We start from the raw sequence: 16,614 nt of genomic DNA, 5'->3' as shown, positions 1-16,614 counted from the left end.
GGTTTAGTTAAGCTATGGTTAAACGCGACTATCTTCAGCGACCACATAAATCGCCGCGGGGTTACACCCCGGGATAAATCAGGTGTCAGTCCCGCCGCGACCATTTGCGTCCAAAACTGGTTCTGTTTGAATGTTTTTGTTTTCGTGCGACTGAGTGATCTGGCGGAACCCGCTAATAAAACGCTTATCCTGATTAATCGCGACGGCCATTACGAATAACTCGAGCCGTTTGTCACCGAGTGCGGAACGAACCGGCTATACCACCTCATTTTTCCGACCACACATAATTGAGTTTTGTTGATTGTTTTATTTTCTGAACGCACGCTGAGTTTCAATTTTGCTTGAGTATAGCGATTTGTCTTGGCAATGTAGGCGGCATCGACTCTGGTATTTATTTTCGTAACTTCTTAAGCTTGCGTATAATATTTTAGTGGCTAAGCTACGAATTCATTTACCTAAGCAAAAAAACAATATTTTTATTTGGCTATAGGTACTTATTTATATCAGAACTATCAGAAGATTATGATAATAATTATTCTCGCTATAATTTGAGGCGCACTAAAACTTGTTAATTTAATAACGTTGGACCTGTTCTAAGAAGAAATCATTTATTTTACCAAATTTATGCTAGTAATACGACCACATTAGAAATTAGCAATATGCATTAACTTTATGTCTGTGAGGACAGTTCATAATTAAATTTATAGGTAGGTACATTTGTATTAGGCACTTGCCTAAAATAGTACAAAGATTTTGTTTGTGTCTGTCGTGAACTAGTAGACCTGTCTGGCTGTCTCGTTAGCCTAAACTCGTGACTCCACAACAGTCCACTCTATATTGCTACTGCAATCGCTTTCACCACCTATACTCGGACCAGTATAAAGTGAGCTGGTAATCACGCATAGTTGTTACGTGTCTTAAGACTACAGATACAGTGGATGGCCCGAAGGGTTGTAACTTGTAAGGAATGGGAACGCTTGCTGGCGTAGGTACGATGTACGATTAGGTGCGCAAGCGGCTGCATCGAGGCGGGCGGCGCGCGCGCGGTTCGCTACGTGCCAGTGGAGCACGCCGCTGCTGGTGCCAGGGACCTATTCAGGTGCTTACGTTGCTGTATTACTGGCTAGTCGTTAACTGCGGACTAAGATTGTCACCATACTTCAGCTAGGATCTTGCTTCTGCGTACAGTCACCTGCAGTAATATATTACACAACGAAGGCCTAAAAAATAGCTGATTACGATCTTATTTGTACTTAGAGCCATATGAGCGTACGTGTCACATATTTTTGCGGCCCTCGAAGAGTAACATAATTATTGCAGGTGACTGTACCTATAAATATCAGTTTATTTGACCTCTTGTGTATGATAAGTATCGTGGCCGAACTTTTAGTCTTCTTTTTGCATTTTTTTTTCAGAACATGTTTTAGCACGACCGAGGTTTGAAACCTTATCAGCGCATTCTCTGCCAGTCAACCGAGTCCAAGGGTCAAAACTAAATGTGCCGAGAAATGGATTAATAAACAATAAGAAGTGTCCATTTCCCACTCAGCCTCCTTTTTAAGAAATTTATAGGTATACTTTTAAATAAATCTAATCATTTTACCTTTTCACTATGACAAGGTAAAAAATGGGTCGGAAATTAAATTATTTGACTGTATCAGAAAAAATTAATAATAGCTGTAACAACAATTTTAAAGTATATAATGAATACCGAAGTTTAAGAAGAAGAAGAACGTATATTATTTCGTCACGTTTCATCGACTTGTAAATCTGTACATCTCAGCGACGTAACTGCATTTCTAGTTACATTATAGGTGACAGCCCATTTCCAACGGCAGCTGCAGTACTGTTCATTTTACTATGGAAATTGACAGTAACAGCGACGCGTTCAGTACCAGTAGTGCAGCTGCGGTCAGAAATGGAATGTTACCCTATGCTGTAGCGACTTTGATGTTGCCGCGCGTTGGCAGGTTGGCAGGCGCCGCGCCGCGCGCCGGCAACTGACATTGGACGTCTTGGCATCTTGGTCGACATTCGATCGCTTTGTTTTGCTTGGCGACGATCTAATATGCGCTAGTAACATTATTTCAAAATAAAGTGTCATGAAGCTGATAAATGTCATGATGCGCGAGAGGGGCAGCGATCCTCGTTGTGGGTCGTTTCTGGTCCAGCAGGCATTCATTTCAGCTCAGGGTGGAAAGGCAGCTGGAATAATAAGGCTGGTTTTAGTGTCACGCGGACCGTCCGTGCGGATTGTCAAATTGTATGAGACACCTGTCCGCGCGGACGGTTGTCCGCGCGGACCACTCTAAAACGCTCCCTGAACTTAATACATATTGGTCCGGTCCGGAGCGATCCGCACGGACGGTCCGCGTGACACTAAAACCAGCCTAAAAAGTACCTACTTTATTATTAAGTATGTACTTTTTATTTATTTGTTTACCCAACGAACTGTGTCCCAATTTGTTCATATTTTTTATAACATGTTTATTAATATTGACAGTTGTTCAGTGTTATTACAGTGATATGACAGACAGAATAGGTCCGTCGTGGCTTGTTACTGCTACATGTAGCACAGTTGAACGCAAGAACGCTACACCGCACCATTTCCGCGCTGGCAGCCTGCGCTGCGCGTGCGCCGGTTCATAATTTACACATTTATGACACACTTATCAACAAGCTGCCGCTGCCTTTCAGTTACGAACGATAAAATAGGCTTTTAAATTCAATATGTTTTAATTTCAACGGATGGGAGGTGCTAACATGCGTCACGAGCTTACGTATTTGCGAGCAAATAATTATAGATCCGAGAATTCCGAGATTATCAGTCATATTCAAACTTTAAGGCCAAGCGCGCACCACGATTTTAAATCGTGCGACGCGATTTTAAAATCGCGCTGTAATACATATTTTCTTGTCGCATGTGCGCGCACTGGCGTATAAACACATACGTTGCATTTCTGCGACAAAATAATCGCGCGACAAAAAATCGTGGTGCGTTCTTGGCCTAAGATACGTCAACTATTAGATATCCAAACAATAATATGGATCAGATATGTCAGTGTCAAACAAGTGTCATAAGTGACGTTTCTTCAAACAAAAACTTCACTTTTAACACTTTTTTGACACATCCGATCCATATCGCTTAGATATATAATATTTGGCGTATCTTAAAGTCTTTTTTGGACTTGTCAAAGGCATTCGATCTAGTAGACTATAAGGCGCTATGGAACAAGTTGCAGCATGAGACCACATTACCGCCAGAGGTAGTCTTGATGCTTCGCTACTGGTACGGCAATCAAAGGAACAGAGTAAGATGGGGTGGGTCATACTCAGATGAATATGGGTTGGAGTGTGGGGTGAGGCAGGGGGGGCTGAGCTCGCCCCGGCTCTTCAATCTTTATATGAACCGGCTAATCGGTGAGCTCAGCAGCACTAATATCGGATGTCACGTTGGAGATATCTGTTTGAATAACATTAGTTACGCAGACGATATGGTGCTTCTGAGTCCATCGATTGGCGCATTAAGAAAACTGGTCGCAATCTGTGAGTCGTACGCTGTGGCCCACGGACTCAAATATAATGCCAAAAAGAGCGAGATGATTATATTTAAGGCAGGGTCAAAGACCTACACAGACGCTCCTGGTATCTCGCTTTGTGGCACACCTCTCAATAGGGTGCAAAAAGTCACATATTTGGGTCACTGGGTCACGGAGGATTTAAAAGATAATTGTGACGTGGAGAGGGAGCGCAGGTCGCTGGCTGTCCGATGTAATATGTTGGCTCGCAGGTTCGCAAGGTGCTCACAGCCTGTGAAAATTACTTTGTTCAAGGCATATTGCCAATCGTTTTATACTTGCGGTCTGTGGGTCAACTTTACGCAGCGGGCATATAGCGACTTGCGAGTCCAATATAACAACGCGTTTAGGGTTCTGTTGGGGTTGCCGCGGCACTGTAGTGCGTCGGGCATGTTTGCGGAGGCGCGGACCGACGATTTTGCTGCCATAATGCGCAAGCGGTGCGCCTCCCTGTTAGCCCGAGTTCGCTGCAGCACCAACGGGATCCTGAGCGCGTTCGCGGACCGCTGGGACTCCGCGCTGATGTGTCGATGGACGCAGCTCCATGTCTCGCGCTCCACGTAGGTAGGTTATAGGTTTTTAAGTTTTTATTTGTGTTAAATTTTTAGTTATGTTGTGCACTAACACTAATTTTAAGTATTCATCTTGTTACTAACATACTATGGGACTTGTCCTGAAATAAATGTTATTCATTCATTCATTCATTCAAAGTTCGAATATGGCTGTAAATGCCTTTTTTCAATGATACAAATGGGCGTTTGACACTAGCATTATTTTAAACTCAGTAGATATCAACTGCATTGAGACTACCGATACCGGGTGTAACTATTTACGTGATTCATAATATAAACGCGACCGTACCCATTAAGATAAGATAAGATAGATAAGATAAGATAAGATAATATTTATTAATTATAATTCCTAGGAGCAACCTTGAACTCGCAAAAAAAATCGGGTTCCATACTAAAGTTCAATTCGACATGATGATTTAGAGTTGCTGCTGCCTATAGTAAAAGTTGATCATGATATATCATATAATTGAGTAAAATCGCGTACTTACATATATCTTGTATCACCTAAAATAACTGTCAACCAGCATATCACGGGAAAAACTCTCAGTGTGCTTAATAATGACACAAGTGCGAAAAAGAGGAAATTCGAAACGAGTGGCGATTAAATCGACACGAGTTGCGAATTACCTATTCGCACGTGTATCTAACAACGTTTTACAGTAGGTACATATGGCCCTTTAAACTTTTGACATCGCACGAAAAGTGCTATTTTACGCACTAGTGCGTGAAAATAGGGCCATATGTACTGTAAATGGTATTTTCCCAGCTTTTAGCCAGCTTGCTACGCATGAGTGGTAGTCAGTGGCGCGTAGCGTCGTAGCGCCGCCGTAGCTCGTAGATCCGTAGCCGTAGACTGCACCGCTTCACTGCCTTTCGGAAAACATAATTATTTCGCAACTATTATTAATTATTAATTTATTTCTTTAGGTGTAGGTTTTCGTGAGGTGTAAGTAATAGTTAGGTGGTTATAGGAAAATAACTAGGCTAAATGAGATATATCAATGATATATCCTATGCGACAATTCTTTTTTTTTTTCATAATTTCTGGATTGATCCCACATTCCTGGGTTCGAATCCCAGTAAGGGCATTTATTTGTGCGATGAGCACAGATATTTGTTCCTGAGTCATGGTTGTTTTCTATGTATTTAAGTATTTGTATATTATATATATCGTTGTCTGAGTACCCACAACACAAGCTTTCTTGAGCTTACCGTGGGGCTTAGTCAATTTGTGTAATAATGTCCTATAATATTTATTTATTATTTATTTTTATTATTTATTCTTAGCAAACCTTTAAAACCCTGTGCCTTTTAAAGCCTTAGGGTCTCGTTCACAAATGAACCTAACAAACAATAAAACTTATAGTCAGGCCCACGGATTATTCAAATGCGCCGAACGTTGCAGTTGTATATTCAAGAAAACGAGATTTTCTTTTTTCCAGTAAAATATTTAAAAAATGCTACAAAGGGCAAAGTCTGAGACTTCAGTACAATTGTATTTTAATCAATACTAAGGTAAACGTACTGGTGCTCGACGCGGTCCCAGTACATGTCATCTTGAAACGTCATTCGGCGCGATTCGGAAAATGAATAAGAGATTCACTAGATATGAAATAGTAAAGATATGTGACGTTCCACGGCAAAAGGTACCATTGCCCGGGCTGAATATTGGAGCGGCGTTAATAATAGCGTAAGCCCCAGCCACCATAAGGTACCTTTTGCCGTGGAACGTCACATATCTTTACTATTTCATATCTAGTGAATCACTAATTCATTTCCCGAATCGCGCCGATTGTCAATAGGTAAAGGTGACAGCAGGGTGTCTTCTATTGGGCATTAGCATGTCGAGCGCTAGTACATTTACCTTAGCTTTCATTGAGCTACAAATAAATAACTGTACTTGGTGTTATAGTTATAGTCGATCCTTATAATAGCAGCGCAGCGCAGCCGGCCGGCGAAGATGAAAGCAGTTTCGCGAAGCGCGTGCGCAGCTCTTCTCGGTACGTGTACAACTGCTATCGGATATTAATACTGAAGTCATGCTATTCTTGAGAGGCTGCAAGCAAGCCTAGTGGGTTGTGATCATGACTACGAAACACGAGTCCTGCGTTCGAACCCTGTACGGCTACCACCAGTTTGACACTGACATATTCCTAGTATGCGTATTACACAGGCAAATTTCCCTGCAAGTTAGCTAACACAGAGTGTCTCTAGCTGTTTACTATCTAATAGACATTAGCATCGAGCATTGGGACATTAACTAATGCCAATATCGGAAGCCACAAGACATTGTCTAGACAACAAGGAACAGCGTTCGGTAATGAACTGACATGTTTAAACTGAACAGTTTAAACGCTCAACAGACAGACAGACGGCCCAACAAACAAACTAATGATCCAATTATCGCTCGGATAACTCGCGGTTCTTCATTAAGCCGGCTAATTAAAGATCCCGATAAGATCACTGCGATGCTGCTTCCGTTGTCTCTACGCCCTTTGTTCGTGTTACAATCAAAACTATACCCAATCGTATTGAAGTACGCTTCAAAATCCAATGACGCAGGAAAGAAGCACTTTTTCAGAAGATACTCAGTCAGCTTCACTCAGATTTCAACTTTAGCATGATAGTTTTACGGTTGGTTTTAGTTTGGGCATGGCGTGTACAGGAGTAGGGTAGGCGGTACGATTACCGGGCGCGGTGGCGCGCGACGGCCGCCGCTGAGATCTAAGGCGCATGTTCGGCGGGGAAGCACCAACTGTATTTATAGTTAACCATCGCTACACTACCCCTGCACTCGTCAATCAAATTATACGTTTTATACATCGCTGGTTCCACACGCAACTGTAACGTACGACTCCCTTTAGAAGCCGTCATGTATATGCAATGGATGATCGTCAGAATCTCATAGAGGTTGCTTGGTAGCGGGGCGGTGGGTTGCACCATGAGTTTACGGCACCGATAAACATTGATGGTGAGCATTGATAGTTTACGATGTTCAGTCGCTGTTGACATTCGATTATCTTCAAAGCTAGGGCACCACGAAATGGCTTCGATGGTGGCCAGAGTACATCGTTTTGCGTTTGGGTTCCAAAGTTTTTGGAGAGATTGGTAGAAAGTTGTACAATAATTATCAGACATCAGAATCTCTGTGCAAACCAAATCTTCTTTAAAAAGATATGACAGACTCTTTCATAGGTACATGTTCACTAAAACACAGTGACTGAAAATTTAACAGGCGCGTATAATAGCAAAAAATAATTTGAAGAAAACACTAACACTCTATCTAGTATAGTCGAGTTCAGAAACATCTTTATAAGCCAGCAACGTTCCAAATATACGAGTACATATATAGATATGTATAGGTCACCCATCTAAGACTCTGATAACTTAACTAGATCGTGAATATATTTTTGGAACGATATCTTGCAAAGATGTTTGTCAACTCTATCCTAACCTTTTCATAAAAAAACCTTGTCATATCAACCAACTAACTTCATATAAATATGCCTCTAATAATAAAACAGATGACTGCAGTCTAACTAAAACCAAATAAGCACCATAGTCCTACGTTATTGAAGCTAGGACATTAATAGTCGCGCTCCGCGGCGCGTGACGCGACAAACAATCCTGTCGCATGCGACATAATATCCATTGCAGCTGTCCTTTTCCTTCCTGACGGTCTTGACACTTGACACACACTTGCGACACTCGTGACATCGGTTAACGGATGTGAAATGTGAGGAGGATTTTAGTTTTGAGGAAAAAGTTGGTGTATGAGGGAAAAGTGGCGTGGAAAGTTTTGTTATTTTGATATAGTTCGAATTAAACTATTTGGATCAGCACTTAACACTTTTTTTTTAACTGATACCTTTTTTAAAAACATAGAAATCAGAGTCGGCTGGATAGATCCGGCCCTATTAGTCTTTACCCTAGGATACCTAATACAAATATTTGACAATAACTGATTATCACAATTAAAGAGTAAACAGCAAAGCCAAAAATAACGGTAATTAATAATTATATAATATTGTCATCAGTTACCGCGATAGTTACTCAAAAATAATAATGCGCGAAATAATGTTTTCACCACACCAGCTCGGAAATACTTACTTTGCACTTCAAAAACTGATAGCAAAGTTGCATTTTATTCACATGTGAGGCAAAAAGTAATTAAATGCAAATATTGAGTTGTTTTCTTATGTTTTCTGGTAGAATTGACTTTTAAATGATGATTTTATGTGTTTATACGTACATATATTTCATGCAAGACGAATTGATGACAGTCACCCCTACAAGTAAGCCGATACTAGCCAAAAAGGCGACACTTGACAAAGAATAATCATCTCCAGCTGACTATTGTAATAACAAACATATGTGTTCACTTTTGATCAAATAATAGTACCTACATGGAATCTACGCTGGCGGCCATTAAATTTCCCACCTTAACCCATTGGAATAGAGTTGATTATAGGGGGGTAGGATTCCTGGGGTCATTAGCCGCTATAAGTGACGGGGTATTCATGTCAAAGGCGCCGCACATGTGTTCTTTCACTCTGTCACCCCGTATACATACAACATACAATGTTTTACCATAGGTTTTACATACCTACTACTGTTATGTACTGAGATAAATTATTACCTACTTATGTATTTATTTCAGGGGGCCTAGCCAAGATGACAATCTTTCGCAGAGAAACGATACGTTATCTGTCTCTATACTCTCTATCGCCTAATATTATGGAAGAGTGGTATACCTAGAGACAATAGCGTTTCGTTTAGTTTTCTGCAAACGATTGTAATTTTTGCTGTTGTGATTGATTTATACATCCATGCCAAATTGCAGCTTTCTAGCACTAACGACCACCAAGCAAAGCCGCGGACGGAGAGACAGACAGACGGACCGGACATGGCGAAACTATAATTACCGTAAAATGGGGTGAGTAGGGTCTAAACTGACATTCAAACCTCGATAACATTTTATTTTTACATTATGCAAACTGAGTGGTGTATATTAATAAGTGTTCCGGACGTTTGTATTTTAGTTTTTATTTTATTTTGGGTAGTTCCATTTCATAACTTTGACGATAAACAGGAAATCTCACCTCACCCCGTAGTCCCTCGTAATTGGAGTGAGATGGGATTTCATACAAAGGTGAATTTGGAAAAGATTGTTGGAAAGATTTTTTTTATTATGGGTATTACTATAGCTCCATTTTAAATTGGAATACATTATTTTTGTAGCAGTAGCCTTAAAATTCCATCTCAGCCCCCTTTCATCCCTTCTCTCCCCATTCATAACCCAACTCTCACCGCGAAACCTACTCACCCCATTTTACGGTACCTACCCTTGTAAGTTTTGTTCATTTCGGTAAATATTGGACAATCTTGAACAAAGAAAGGCACAGTAAGTAGGTAAGTAAGTTATTATGTTTCATTATAATCTGTAGTTACTTCGATTTACTTAAACACAAGAACAAACAGAATCTGATTTAAAAACAATAAACGCACAACAGAAACTTAATGATCGATTTCCGAGATACGGGCCGATAATCGAGCTAAAACAATACATTGGCAATAAAACGTGCATTTTCGAAAAATATCACATTAAAGCTATAAATGCGTATAGAAAAGATAAAGTTGTGGAACAATGGGGGTGGAAGGGGGGACAATCGCGCGTAATCCACGGCTTGCGCGCGAACAATGCGTTAGTTTGCGCCCGCGGCGTTTCCCGCGTGCGATATTGAACAAACGAGCCTGTGATTGATATTTTATTTGCGTTCCGGTGGGATTTCGGGAGGCCGCCGGGTTCTGGGAACGTTTCAGGCTCATTATTTGCCGGTTTTGTGACAGGTTTTGTTGGCTCACGGCTACAATAAACTCGGTATGTCGTTCATGTCATTCAAGGAAACTGCTTGTGGCGCTATAGGTATTTAGCCGTCTGTAGGTAGTTATAGTTATCTGGATCAAAATCCTTCGGTTAAAAACGGCGTCATTTCTGTGGACATTACAAAAGTTAATTACCTAAGGTTGTAACATATGTACCTATAATAACTAACATAGGTACCTACCGTGAATCCTTGAAGTATTGTGAGATGATGGATGATGGGCTAGTACGCTGTAGGTGTAATAGTTTATAGTTGGGCTTAAAAAATTATTTAATATTCTTGCATTCTTGCATTGTCTATTTTTTAACTCGGTAGACTAAAATGACATTTCATAGTATGAAATGAGATTTTATGTTCATACTATGAACTGTCATTTCAGTCTACCGAATAAAAAAATCACAGACAGAATCCGCTCGCGCTTGACAGACAGCTTAAGTGTGCGAAAGGGAAGCCATCACGTATATGAACATCCCATGAGTGTAAAAGAGTCGGACTATCAATGAGAAAACGTAACCACTTTTGAGTTTGACGACGGCCGCGGACGGCCAAGAGCGTATCACGGTAATTTTCAAATTGAAAAATATACACGGATTAGGTCGAAAAGTATTAAATAAAGTAATTCAGTGAGGATGGTGTCTTGTAGTATGCCGGATTTCAGTGTTACAGTGCCAAATAATCCAAGCAAATACTCATTTCAGAGGATTTATGATATTCCGAGCGAAATTTTCATAACGATACTTTGTCAAATTAACAGCGTAAAACGTGTAAGAAGCCAGTTTATAAAGTTCATTATAAGTTTTTCTTCCTTTGTGTGCTAATATTTTATCATATTAGTCTATAATTTAAAATATTTTGTGTAAAAACATAACCTGTTACTTTACGCTAGGGCTTGACAAAATGTTCATATGACAGTATCGATAACTTGTCGGTATATTAATAGCTATGTAATTATTTCTTCACAAGACATCACTAAGATATTAGCTTTTATAACCGACTTCCAATAATAACGACTGTTATACCTTTTTGAAGGTGCTCATGTTTAGCGGTAAATTTAAACTTCACTTTCCAACACAGTAAGAGTTACATTAAGATAAGTCTGCAACGATTTTGATAGCACACGCAGTGCAAGTGTTATTTATACGTCATAATGTCGTAGAATTTTAACGTTTAAAATAACACATTTGAAAAAGTAGTCGATAAAGCAATCAAACATCGACAGATTATTAATATGTTGTAACATGACATCATTATTTTTGATCTCACATAGACAATTTACGCACACACTTGCATTTCATTTTTGGTCGCACTTTTAAAGATTGACAGTTGTTCTAGTCATATTAATTCTATGAAAAAAATAGACTTTTATGTATTCTTGCTTTGTTAATTTGTTTAAAATTAGTTGTTTTAATGTTATAGGACGATTTTACAAAAATCTGTACCCGCAGTAAAAAATGTGTAGGTACCTAAAGTCGGACCGAGCTAACGGCAGCAATTTTGATAGCACAGACTGTGCAAGTGTTATTTTAAACATCATAACTCCATAGAAGTTTGACGTTTAAATTTAAAGTAACACTTTCATAATTCTGTGCTATCAAAATCGCCGCCAAGTTAGCTTGGTCTGACTCTATCTTTCTTCGAAGATTATTATATTGGTTATTCGGGTTTTAACGGTTATACGTTGTCTTAATATGAAACTAAAAATGTACCAAACTCGTATCTACATCTAACTCTGTTAGAAAGGTTAATGCGCCGTTAACCTCGACTCGATAGCATATTTTTTCCCTCTCCCGGCACACATGACTCGCATAAACCGTAATAATTACGCCACAAAAACGCCTCAAACGGGAGCCACCGAAATCCTGTTAATTACCCCAAATATGTCATCTACCTATGTGCATAAAGACGGTCGGCACTGTCGGCGCAGGAGCTACAAATTGCTGCACGCAAATGATGCGCGCCGACAAACGCGCCGACATTTCTAATGCGGTATTACCTATGTGTGCAGTAGCACTAAGCCAAGAATGTGAAGATAAAACCATTAGGTTTACAATTACCTATAATAATTTGTGCTAGTAGGACTTGTTAGGTATGGTAACTAATAAGAAACACACTTTTCACACCTCCTATTCAGAATAGAGCTTTTTCTTCCCTGCTATAGGAGGGATCAAACTGCCACTTTTCTGTTCTAGGACACTATTATTTTTTTGCATATAATTAATATTTTAAAACATAATAGGTATAATTGATGTGAAAAGTAGCACCATACGTAGTGTAAATGATTTTTATAAAATTATAAAATCGTGTATATTTAAAACTTTAAGTAGGTAACATGATTAGGTATGTGTACATATGTACCTTTGTACATATTATTAACCGGGGGCCTACGGCCTACGTAGTAGGTACTTATTCTATTCGGAAGAGAGTTCAGTTCACAAATATTAAAAGTTACAAATTGTTATGTAAAAGGCCCCAGGGCCCCCAGGTAGAGCTATCCCTAGTACCTCTTGGGTACCTCTAGCTATCAATTACGGACCTATTTTAAATGGTCTAATATTTTATTAGGTATTAAATTTCTATACCTACGTAGTTATAAGTGAAGATTTTAAGAAGGTTAGATTTTTTATTTTACCTATCGTTATTCCAACTATTCAGTGTACTAATTAGCTACGAAATATATAATCTATAGCGTTATACATACCTACATTACTTACAATGCTTTAATTTACATGGTCTATATAAGTTCAATGTTTTAAATTCAGTTATGGATCGAGTTTATGCATATTAATCATTGATCATCAGAAATTGAGCTGTGTATAGTTTTTCCTTTGACTGTACCGAGGTACTGAACCAAATATTCAGCAAGAAATCTTATTCGCATACCTACGGAAGTGGAACTAACTAGCTTCTGTTGCGAGTCAGTAAACGGCTAACGAACATACATTATCAATTACAAACCGAGTACACGGATCCGGCACATAACATGCTCCTACATACCCCGCCGGCACACGTTCCTGCAGTCGTCTCGCTCGCCGCCCGAGCGCAACCGACCGAACGGGAAAACAGACATTTTACAACGCCAACACACTTCACCGACGCCTCTAAAGCCTCCGTATAAAGTTCAATTCTCCGCGGCTCGAGACGGAGATGCATCAACACGCTTCAAATAGAACGCGACACGGAAAAAGGAAAGCGTTCGAAATGAAGCGCGGCGATTGGGCGACGCGCGCCAATGGCGGCGACGGGCGGGGCCGGCGCGCATGCGCGGCGGTGCGCGGCGCGCGCGCACATGTCCCGCTCGCGCGCCGCTCGGCGGACGCATGCGTAGCTCGGTGGTGAGTGCAGTGAAGTGGTGACCATGCTCGGCGGCATGGACGGCAAGGAGTACGGCGCGCTGCACGCGGCAGCCGCCGCCGCCTCCTACGCCATGGACTCGGGTACGTCTTTCGCCCGAGAAAACCTGGACCACACACTAGGTAATTCCCGCCAAACCCTTATTACCTCACACAAACACACATATGACTAAATTATCATCTAGCGTCTGAGGGCGCTCTACACTGGTAGAGAAAAAGAACTAGTACCTATACATCAAACTTTGTACGGTAAATATTGCCAATTGTATTTTTGACTCTACCGTCTACCTACTGCCGCATTCGAACTTCAAGATATTCACAACACAAGAGATGACACGTACTAGATCCATTCTAGATACGTTATAGTTTAGATTTCAACTAGTTCTCTTTTGCAGCGCAATTCGGGCAACCAATGTCACTTTTACGATACATTGTGTTAGATATCTATTAGATGTGAATTAGATCTCTAAGTAATATCTTGTGGAAATCGTTTAAGAGTATCTCCAGAATCGCGGAAATGTCAAATTTGACAGGTTAGATCTTAAACATATCGTTATCGTATCTTGGCGATGTCTAAAAGATATCTATTAGATGTCTATTACAAAATCCGAATCGGGCCCCTAGTCTCCCACTATAAAAGCCTACCTACCTCTTAATAAACTTTCGTAATCTAAATGCTAAGCGACATGTAAATAAGTAAAAGAGGCCTGACGGTCTGACATTGGTTCCGTGGCAGAAAGGTCGGTGCCTCCTTTGGGATGCAACGTGCGTCAGTTCGTTTGCGCCGTCCCACTTGAATCTCACGGTGAGGTCCGCTGGCTCAGCCGCGGAGTATGCGGCTAAAATGAAGCATGCTAAGTACTCTGCCCTGGAGCCAATGTACGATTTTGTGCCAGTTGCAGTCGAGACTGCGGGACCTTGGGCTTTGGAGGCCAAGGAATTCGTAGGGGGTTTAGGCCGGCGGCTGAGGGACAGGGGGTGCGACCCTCGGTCCGGATCGTACCTGGTTCAACAAATCTCATTGGCCATTCAACGTGGTAACGCTGCCAGTGTGATGGGGACTTTTGAGCCAGGTACGATTCGTGACAATTGTTTTGTTTAGCTTTGCATTATTGTTTAAAAATGACGAAGCCTGTTGCGGATATCATCATTGGTTTGGTTGGGACGAAGCATGTTGCGGATTTGTATTTGTGGCCACCTGACGAAGCCTGCGTTGTGGATATCCTAACTAAAAATTTGATCTTTTGAATTTGATCATATTAATGTTAGTGTTAATTTAATTTTTATGTATATTAGTTTCTGCATAATGTCGATAATAAATATAATTTTACCAAAAAAAAAAAAGTAAATAATTCATTTACCTACCTAATGTCATAAGAGAGGCGGTTACCAAATCCTGTAAAAAATGTGATAGAACCAAAACATCACATTGGTATGTACAATAAAATTAAAGTTTTTGTATTCATAACAATAAGTAAAGTACCTATCTAACCAAGAAAATTCGGAAAACCGACTTTCCTCTGAATTTAACACATTTCAAGACTTTTTAAATTTTCATAAACCTCTTTAGGATGTTGTTTCCTGTAACAGGAGCAATAAATTAAACTGTAGGCTGTACTCAAATTGACCAACATTTATTCAGCAACATTTAAAAATAACTTGTTTTAATTTTTATTACACTTTAAATTTATTCTAACACGCAATGTATTGCAAATTTTGTCATGTTTAAAGCGTGATGACAAGCAACGTCAAACACACTGATGTCAGCGTACCTACTTTAAAAATAATGTTTAATTTAATTTGTATGAAAAAGATAAAATCAAAACTCAAAAGATTTCATAATTTTTAAAAATTGTTAGTTATATCTTTTGAGGAGTACAATAAAATAAATAAATAAATAATAAATAAATATTATGGGACATTATTACACAAATTGACTAAGCCCCACGGTAAGCTCAAGAAAGCTTGTGTTGTAGGTACTCAGACAACGATATATATAATATACAAATACATAAATACATAGAAAACAACCATGACTCAGGAAGAAGTATCTGTGCTCATCACACAAATAAATGCCCTTACTGGGATTCGAACCCAGGACCGCGGCTTCACAGGCAGGGTCACTAGTAGTGTAGTGACCCACTACCCACTAGGCCAGACCGGACGTCACAATATACTTAGGTATGGTTTAATTATTTACGCCGTGTTACAGGAAACACCTACCTACCTACCTAGGTACTATATTGGTAATTAAAATAATGCCTAGAGATGTTTACGAAATCACATTTATGTACCTACGAAATTATTAAGATTTTAATTCCAAATACGATTTGAAATACATACATACCTCTGATTTACAGGATTCTTTTTCATTTTCATTGACGGTTGCGGGTTACCAGTTACCACCCGTCACAGAACAGCATCTCTGAGGGGCTACCGCGAAAACCGAATTTCGCAAATGGTGGGGATCTTTCTGCCGTATTCGAACTTCAAGATATTCACAAGAGACGACACGTACTAGATCCATTCTAGATACGTTATAGTTTAGATTTCAAAGTCCGAATCGGGCCCATATTATTGTTATTGCAGGTGACAGTAGAAATGAGAAAGAGGGCAGTATTTCTGGCACAACAAGGCATATCTTGGCCAGTAGGTAGTGCTGGCTCAGCTGTACGCAAACATTAAGCGTAAGTAGTGACGCACGCGCGATAACCCGCGATACCCCCGCGATACCGCTGCAGCGCACGCTCTAAATGACCTGACTTCAAATAATATACCTGACTAAATTACTAGGTATCAACCTTCATTCATCCTCCATCATATCAAGGGGCGGCACGAGTACGAGCGAGGAATTCGATGAAAATATTACCTACCGCATCAAAAGATGATTATGGCCATTGACAAATAAGTAAGCTTCTAATAGTTCTAATAGTTATAGTGCTCACTCCATACATCAGTTTGCTACGTACCTAATAAGAAATATGTTGAACAGCTTAAAATGTATAAAGGGTACATTTTATTTATATGTATAAGATTTTAGTTTTTAAAAACTCACTTAAAACTTATTATAAATACCTAGGTAGTAGTAGGTATGTAAGTTTTTTTATCTATGTATGGATTGAACTCTAAGCTTACTTATTTCATTTCTCTATGTTTTGGTGCAATTAGAGCTAACAATAGCCACTCGTACAATAATAATACGCTACTGCCTGTAGGTACCTACTGGTCT

The 16,614-nt window shown here is 39.9% G+C and overlaps 2 protein-coding genes across 3 annotated transcripts in view; one reads left to right on the top strand and one right to left on the bottom strand.

Moving 5' to 3' along the window:
- Window positions 1-16,614, bottom strand: part of LOC134656116 (juvenile hormone esterase-like) — a 381,571-nt gene that overhangs the window by 251,378 nt on the left and 113,579 nt on the right. The window lies entirely within an intron of this gene.
- LOC134655882 (paired box protein Pax-1-like) overlaps window positions 12,915-16,614 on the top strand; it is a 31,696-nt gene continuing 27,996 nt past the window's right edge. Inside the window, exon 1 of one of the 2 annotated variants that reach the window (XM_063511380.1) lies at window positions 12,915-13,469. In XM_063511380.1, the coding sequence (XP_063367450.1) occupies window positions 13,391-13,469 (79 nt within the window). In that variant the 5' untranslated portion in view covers window positions 12,915-13,390. Of the gene's footprint in view, window positions 13,509-16,614 lie in introns of both variants that reach the window. The other variant, XM_063511379.1, reaches the window with a different exon arrangement.

The sequence above is a fragment of the Cydia amplana genome, chromosome 17, assembly GCF_948474715.1.
Source record: "Cydia amplana chromosome 17, ilCydAmpl1.1, whole genome shotgun sequence".
NCBI lineage: Eukaryota > Metazoa > Arthropoda > Insecta > Lepidoptera > Tortricidae > Cydia > Cydia amplana.
This window is presented reverse-complemented; position numbering and strand designations above follow the sequence as displayed.